This window comes from Xenopus laevis, chromosome 7S (assembly GCF_017654675.1).
Source record: "Xenopus laevis strain J_2021 chromosome 7S, Xenopus_laevis_v10.1, whole genome shotgun sequence".
NCBI lineage: Eukaryota > Metazoa > Chordata > Amphibia > Anura > Pipidae > Xenopus > Xenopus laevis.
Window position 1 is genome coordinate 3872865 of NC_054384.1, and position 8334 is coordinate 3881198.

The 8334-nt window shown below is 39.3% G+C and overlaps 1 protein-coding gene across 2 annotated transcripts; it reads left to right on the plus strand.

Moving 5' to 3' along the window:
• Positions 1-3032: 3032 nt before the first annotated feature.
• On the plus strand, positions 3033-6706 carry LOC108697149 (ovostatin-like). Of its 2 annotated transcripts, XR_005962845.1 has the most exons (4): positions 3033-3434; positions 3925-4017; positions 4105-4149; positions 6571-6706. XR_005962845.1 is itself a non-coding variant. In XM_041570701.1 (3 exons), the coding sequence occupies exons 1-3, from the start codon at positions 3303-3305 to the stop codon at positions 4144-4146; spliced, it is 267 nt and encodes an 88-aa protein (XP_041426635.1). In that variant the 5' UTR covers positions 3033-3302; the 3' UTR covers positions 4147-4273. The 2 variants fall into 2 exon arrangements, 1 of the variants encoding a protein (XP_041426635.1); XM_041570701.1 differs by lacking the exon at positions 6571-6706 and having other exon boundaries at positions 4105-4273.
• Positions 6707-8334: the final 1628 nt, after the last annotated feature.

Sequence of the window (8334 nt, forward strand, 5' to 3'; positions counted from 1 at the left end):
TGGATCGGGGTAGGACTTTGAAAAAGGTTCTGTCTCCATAAAACATTCCATAAAATAGCTACAAACATAATGATGTGCACTCAAACCAGTTGCTACTTCTCTCTTCTATAGTATTGTAGGGAATTAGTGCAAAACCACTGCACTTATCCCTGTAAGGGCTCAGGCATAGAGCCTTTGTCTGTGTGCTGTAAGCTGTTACTTAGCAACCAGCTGTTCAGTGATCTCAGTGCAGCAGGAAGTGACACAGCAGCTAGTGAGTGGCTGGCAGGAAGAGGAAGTCACAGATACTGGCAGAAGAGCAAAACCTGGCAGAGAGAACCACATGGTGGACAGAGAGAGAGACAGAGAGCTTAGAGGTTTCACCAAAAGCATTCATTTGGATCAGGCTGGCACAGGGAAGCCAGATAATGTGCCTGGTGGGACAGAGATTGTGAAATGAATACAGATTGGAGAAACCAGGAGGAAATTCCTATCTGAGCATCCAAAGGGGCTGGTAGTCGCACTGTATGTCTGAATGTGGTGGACTTGCCTGAAGACAAACTGTAAAGAAGCGTTTGAAGATACAAAGACTGTTTTGTGGAAGGACATTAAAGGACTTTGCCTTCTTTAGTTAGCACAACGAAGTTAGTTGGCGAGGCCCTGGTTAAGAGTGCTATTTGTACTAGTTGGCCATTTAATTTTAAATAAACAATTATTCAGTTTAACAAATACTGTCTGTGTTTTATTACTGTATTCCTAGTAGGGCCACCCGTAGGTGCATTCCCGGATCCCACTAGGTGGAGGCACAGCAGTAGTAAGTACCAGGTACCCAGTCTCTCCCAATACCACTGCGGAGTGGCTCAGGTTTGTCCCGTGTCTGGACTTCATTCTCCTCACTTATATGGAGTGGTTTATTACATAGACGCATGATAATTTTCTTTCAAACTTTAGTCCTGAAATCTCTACCCAAAGGTATTCCACCCCCTCCAAGGCCCAGATTTGTGGAACGGCTACTAAAGCCCAGGCCTAGGGTGGCAGGATTTTAGATGACGGCATGTCGCCCCAACCACATTGGTTTGGAAGCTCTAGAGCTGCTCATGAGATGCTAATGAGGGCTAAGGTGCTAATGAGGGCTACTATTGATGAAAGGGGTGGGGACTGGGGTGACGAACAGCAACGGGTATAGGGGCACCCACTATGTAAATCCAGCCCTCCCCAGTGCCATCTCAGGTTTGTCCCGTGTCTGGACTTCATTCTCCTCACTTATATGGAGTGGTTTATTACATAGACCAATGATAATTTTCTTTCAAACTTTAGTCCAGAAATCTCTACCCAAAGGCATTCCACCCCCTCCAAGGCCCAGATTTGTGGAAAGGCTACTAAAGCCCAGGCCTAGGGTGGCAGGATTTTAGATGACGGCATGTCGCCCCAACCACATTGGTTTGGAAGCTCTAGAGCTGCTCATGAGATGCTAATGAGGGCTAATTTGCTAATGAGGGCTACTATTGATGAAAGGGGTGGGGACTGGGGTGACGAACAGCAACGGGCATAGGGGCACCCACTATGTAAATCCAGCCCTCCCCGGTGCCATCCATGTTTATTTCTTTAGAGCATGGCTTTAATTCAAGCTTTACATAAAGACATATTCCTCCAACCTTTTTAATCCTCCGGCCTCATAATAAGGGTGTAACTATTTAAATTCACATCCCTGGTTACATTGATGCTTCTGTATCTTCTGGATCCTCTTCTTTCTTTTCAGTAATTTTCTGAGCTCTCCGACTCAACTGCACATGTGCCAATGGCTAAAGTGCCGACGCTCATGTCACAAAAATTCAAAATTGTCCAAACATGGGGCCCCTGAGGTACTCTGCAAATTTAGGTCAGTGTTGCCCGATGGGGCATGTATTATTTTTAAACACTATGGGGGGAGAAATAGGGAGTGGGCAGTGGAGAAGGGAATGGGAATTTTAGCTGTGGGGGGGTGAGTTAGTTCTCCTTTAAGTTCAACTTTTAGTCCAGTTGAGACCTGTCTACCTTAGATGATCCAGAAAAAGGTGAGACCTCTCCATTTGTAGCCATCTCCACTCCTGTTTGAATAAAATTGGGTTGCTGACTCTTGACTACTGAACTCTTCCTATCTAAAAACTTTATTGCTGTGATTATTTTGAGACTATCAGAAGCAGCTCTCGTTCAAACACACTGATGGATCTTACAGTGCATTTGTGCATACGGGGCATATGGAGAGGGCAATACCTGGTATGAACACTAGAGTGAACTGTAGGCCAAGATGAAATTAGACATTGCAATGTAATGGAAAACCAAGGGATATGAAAATTGCATTCAAAATTGTTATTTAATCAGATTCCTCTTCTTCACAAAAAAAATGTCAAGCTTTACAATCAGAGCCACTTGCTCTCTTAAAAAAAACAATAATTGGACATTAAAGAGCAACATTTTTAAAATTTGAGGTTGCATGTAAGCAAATTTTTCTCAACATTTTAAAATATGCATCTACTTTTTTTTATAAGACTTACAGAACTGAGTTGTATAAACATGTAAAGTAAAGAAGAAAAAACAACATGTAAAGTATCAATATGAAAAGAACCCTTGCTCATGTTGAATCACGTTTTTGTTAACTTGAATTTTTCAATTCAGATATTAAATAAATAAAGTAAGTACCAATTTTGGTTGCAGCGTTCAGTGTCAGGAAGTGGCTACAAAGGCTAATACATATTTATATGAAGGGACAGATTCCAATGATGCCAATACAAATCGGCTTGTGTATTAATGACTAATGGTTAAAGCACACATTTAATATGACTTACAGTTTTTGGCACCAACATATAAATAATCAAGGAAGAACCGGCAAGGGCTAACTGCCAAGCAACTGAATTAACATGGGGATTAGAGATTTAGAAAAGATTAACAAACTAGAATTATCGTGTTAAAACATCACCATCCAGGGTATATGGTAAAAGTGCATAAATATATACTGTATGAGCAAAAGCCTGCATGTAAAGCACTGGTCTGTACTGGTCTGTAATGGTCTGTGAACCACTCCTAGCTGGAAACCTTAGCTACAACACTGTGGCACATAATGTGAGTTAACACTCACGCTCACTTCTCCAGGGATCACAGTATGGAATCTATTTAGAGTTTGAGACAGTTTTTAAAAAGGTCATTAGATCTTTCTCCTTTAAGGTCAAGAGAGGAAAAACTTTTATTTTTAAGATGGCACAGTACATTGGCATCGTCCAGAGCTTTCTGATGATTCATGGGTGGATAGGTTTCCTTACAGACGAGCGCCTTCAGCAGAAGTAGAGATGACTTCTTATGTGTTACTGGCTCTCTTGTCCAAACCTGATGTCTCAGCTGAAGATCTGACCTTGACCACCCAGATTGTCTCCTGGATCATAAAGCAACAGAATCATAGTGGTAGCTTCTCTGCAACTCAGGTAGATTGTCCTACATTGTATATTTCAGACTCAGATTTATGCTACATATACCTTTTGCCTCCCTGGGCGCAACTTCAGATTTTAGTGAATTTGAGCAGCCCTGGCAAAACTACACCTGGCGAAGTGCGGCAAAGCCGTCGCTAGCGCATTTTCGGCCAATAGTGAATGAGGTCATAATGTACTTTGAGTCGGTGAGTGTTGCACTTGCAAATAAAGGCTTGTCCTTTAGGAAAGAGAAGTCATACTGGGAAATTTTGCCCATGGATTACAATAAATAAATTCCACTAGATGTACAAACGAGCATCTTATAGCGTTACAGAGCTGTGGGTCATTATGGTTGTATAGCTCTTTATTTGTATGTTTAAATGGTTTGGTAGTTCACTAATAAAGAACATAAATCACCTGTTATCAACAGGTGCAAAAAACTATATTTTTATTTTAAATTAGCACCACAAATTGTGTTGACTCTCATGTACACTTCTTTCTAAAGCTCTCCAAAGATATTCAGAAGTTTTGGTTCTTGGTGGAGCAAGAAATTCAGATCAGCCAGCCACTATTACCATCTATGATTACTATGAGACAGGTAACATCAATAGTTCTTTGTATGAGCTTAAATTGTCTCCTTAAAATATGTCTTCTGGTGAATCTTTTGTTTTTGCATTTCTTACAGATGATTTGGCCATCACCAAATACAATGCCCCCTGTAGTATAAAAGGTACGACATTGTATTTCTTTCTGTTAATGAGTTTTATTGACAGCGACCTATAGCTCTAACTGTAAAGTCTAAGCTGTATTAAGTTGCCTGTCCTTAAAGGGGAACTAAAGTCTAAAATAGAATAATGCTAGAAATGCTATATTTTGTGCACTAATTATAAACATGAACTTAATGCACCAGAAGCCTAATTAAACAAATGATTTATGCTTTCAAAGTTGGCCGCAGAGGGCTGTCATTTTGTAACTTTGTTAAACATCTTTGCAAGACCAAGACCCTGCACATGCTCAGTGTGGTCTGGGTTTCTTTTGGGAGGATAAACTTAGAGATCATCATAAATTAATAAAAAAGCACAAGTCAAATAATATCTGACATAGAAGCCGATACAGCAAGACTGATTAATAGTCAGAATATGCAGACTGCACTGGGTCTGAGGATACAAATCTCTACATGGTCACTGGCTGCTCTACAGGGAAACAAACAAAGCAGCTCTGGGAAGTAAGATGGGAGGGGCTCCCCCTGCTGTTTTAAAGTATGATTGTTTCCCTGCAGAGCAGTTAGGGACCGTCTGAAGTTTCCTATACACAGCAGTCAGAGCAAGTAAAACGAAGGGGAAATTTCACTGCATACAGTCAGGTTTCTTATTTTAATTTTAATTTTTTAATTAAAGTATATTAGAGGTAGATTTATTTTTCATTAAATAAACTAAAAATGGGATTTTATTTTTTTGCCTTTACATCCCCTTTAAAAACAACTATAAGCTCACTGATTATAACTATGTACCATGCAGCACAAAATGAGTAAGGCTTTTCTAAGAGTATGCAAACTTAATAAAGGCATTTTTTTAAAATGTATTTGGTCTATATGTTGGAATATTTGGAGTGCCTGCTCATATTATTTGCAATTGGATACCCCCAGAACTATAGACGGGCAACTGTTACCCCAAAGTTTAAACCTCCAAAGGAGGCTTGAACTAAACAGTATAAAAATCACTACTCTAGATGGTGAGCAGAAGTAAGAATTTATTAATATAACCGTTCTGTTGGGGTAACTCTTTTTCTTCTACTATATAAGTTGGCAGGCAAGATATATCGATGACACTCTACTTGTTCAATTATTCTCATCTTAAATGTGCAAACAAAGAACAGCATTAGAAAAGTCTCAGGAAGTACAAAGTGTGCAGTAGCCACCAACTAAAAGATCTGTCAGTGGATTTGGAGAAATTAAAAAACCTATTACCCTTTTTCTTGGGCACAAGTGGATTGTCACAGTTCCTCTGCCAATTTGCCAACCTGATTATTTTCTAGAATATTTCAAAATGGACAAAATATGCACATGAAGATCTGGAGAAGATTCTAAAATGATGCACTTTAATTGTATAGCTGTAGATCAAACTTTTAAATCTATATTTTACACATGTACATACATATATAAACAATGTATTTGAAGGAACATGCACTTGCTCATGGCCTATATGGAGAAATAACATAAAACTAAGACAATACAGGTATACACACTTATACAGCCCCCTGATTATACCTGAAGCAGGGACACCATTAAACTATGACAATAGCGATCTAAGAATTGTTCAACAGAATTAGATATTCTCATAGTCTGTGCAGAGTGGTACCAATAAACAGCACCATCATTTGTATTTCACATACTAAGAACAATTCAGCAGAAGCTCCTAACCATCTTTGTAGGGAGAGAGATGTCATAAAACTATACCAGCAGTGGCATAACTGCCTTACAACTGGTCCTGAAATCATGGGGCAGTCTGGGGAGCAAAGGCTCATGAGCAAGGGGTCCTGCTGTATGGTATAATCCCTTGAATAATGAATGTAGATAGGGAAAATGATTGCTTTGTGCTATATCGATGCTAAATATAGCAAATAAACATACGGGTGTCAAGATGCCATTGGTCTAAATCACAAGAATAATGAGATGACTTCATTTAAATGCTTTTTTGGAACAGAGTGATCCAAATAGCACCTGCAAACATATCACAACCATGTTGTCTAAAGGAGGTTCCTAAATCCTGAATCACCGAAAATCACCTAAAATAATGACTTCCTTAAAAGTTATAAAATAACACATGACCATGAAGAAGGTCTTTTGTTTTGGATGATGGTAGTAACGTCACACAAATGAAATTATGAGAATTAGTAACCCCCTCATCCTGAAATATTTTATTTACTGTAACGATTCTCTTTGAGTTAGAAATTGTAACACTGAATCTAAATTGTTGTCAATACTAAATCCTTGTAGACTTGTATATAGACATGAGGCTAATCCGCCAGGATACCAGAAGACCTCCAAGTTGATCCTCAGTCTTGGATTGATATTTACACCTTCCACAAAGCAATGGGTGAAATTGACCAAAACTAATGTTTTACTATTTCTTTTCTCTGGTCTGTGTTCCAGTTCCTTGTCGGCTCCATAGCATAAAGTATGTGGGTGGAGACCGGTGCTGGCGGGGTTTAACCTGTTTCATGGAGGATTTAAACCACACTGACTGTCACCCATGGTTGCCAATAAAATGACTTTCACTTATTCTGAATTCTGGTCCAGTGTTTTTATTTTTTTTTAAGACAAGGACAATATTTTTCACAATTTAGGGACAACATATGGGCTGATTTAAGAGAATCTAATGGGTACCATCGTTAATCTTTTGTTTCTAGGCTATTTTTATGGTGGTATTTTTCTGGATGCCAACAGTACCTGCCACCATCTTATGGTTACTACTGTAGCCTGTGATTTCTGATGGTGGTCCTTCTATATGTGTGCAAAACAGATCGATAGTCTTACCCAGAAGGGATCTCTAAAAGGATTTTGCCATAGGTCTAAGAACCCCAAACTTTGACACTTCAATTGCAGGTTTGGAAATAAAATGGCCCTCGGGACTTGCTAAAGAAACAGCTGAAGAGCCAGGAATGCAGGTTTGGGAAATAGTAGGGAAGCAAAGAAGATGTGTTGTGTTGCCTTTGGCTGTTCGGTGCCCCACACCCTTGCCATTAACAGACAAACCCTGCTTATGTAATTCTTCTCTATCTCAACACACAGTGGCACAGCCAAAGGGTTGCACAAGACATAAATTGCCCAAATAACGCAACTGTAAAATATGATTGTACATGAAAGACATGTAGCAATCACTGATTGGCAGCTGTTGGCTTTACCCTAACAACTTAGTTGTACCCAGCTGATCCAGTACACTTTATGCATCTGCCACCCAAAAATTATAGTATCTCTGGGGTACAGAGAGAAGTTACTGCTACAAAAATGCCTCTGATATATGCTGAGTATGTTTATCAAACATCTTATGAACCTGTGTTTCTTCTCTGCAGTCAGTTTCCTGATATGTTATTAATGTATAATGCCAGTTCCTGTTCCAGACGGGAAATGCTTCAATCTCAGCTGCTTTTCTCCACCTTGCTCAACCTCTTATTTACAATTATTTTAGCCCTGGGCACAAATGTCAGCTGTTTATTTATTTAGTTTATTAACCTTTATGGTAATACTTTTTCTTTCCTCTTTGCAGACAATAGAACATTATTTTTGCTTTTTCACTTGATTATGCTGCTGTTCATTGTCTTGTGTACAGGCATTAAGTCTCAAGTCTAAGATGTCCATTGTATAGAAGGGTCCAGGATGTGTTATTACGATTTGGATCAAACCATTTCAAGCTTTGTGGCTACCTACTAAGGTGCTATGGTTACCTGTGAGTGTCAATCAGCTTAGTGTTAAAATAATGGGTCGGTTGAACCCTATTTCTGCTTTTTGTCCTAGACCTCCTTTTCTTACAATCTCCATCAACCAGCTCACCTCCCTTAAGCCTTTATCATCTGGGCTTCCATTAGGAAGATTTTCTGAGCTGCTACACTTTGGATTCTACAGTCACAGAAAATCTAAAATTAATCTCAGGACCTTGAAAAACTTTTTGCTATGGACATATCATCAACAACATATGTCTTGGGAAAAAAAAATGTATCATATATTTGACTGTGTCCCTTACTCTTCATGGAGGTTAACCAGAGCATTCTACAAGAGCCATACCATTTTATTTCTAGGACAACAGGCACCTCCTAATACACATTATTAAGTACCATGGTAGCACCAATGAACCTTAGCAGAACTAGAACTATGGGTAGGCATCAAAGGCACATATCTAGGGCACAATGGGGTGTGGTG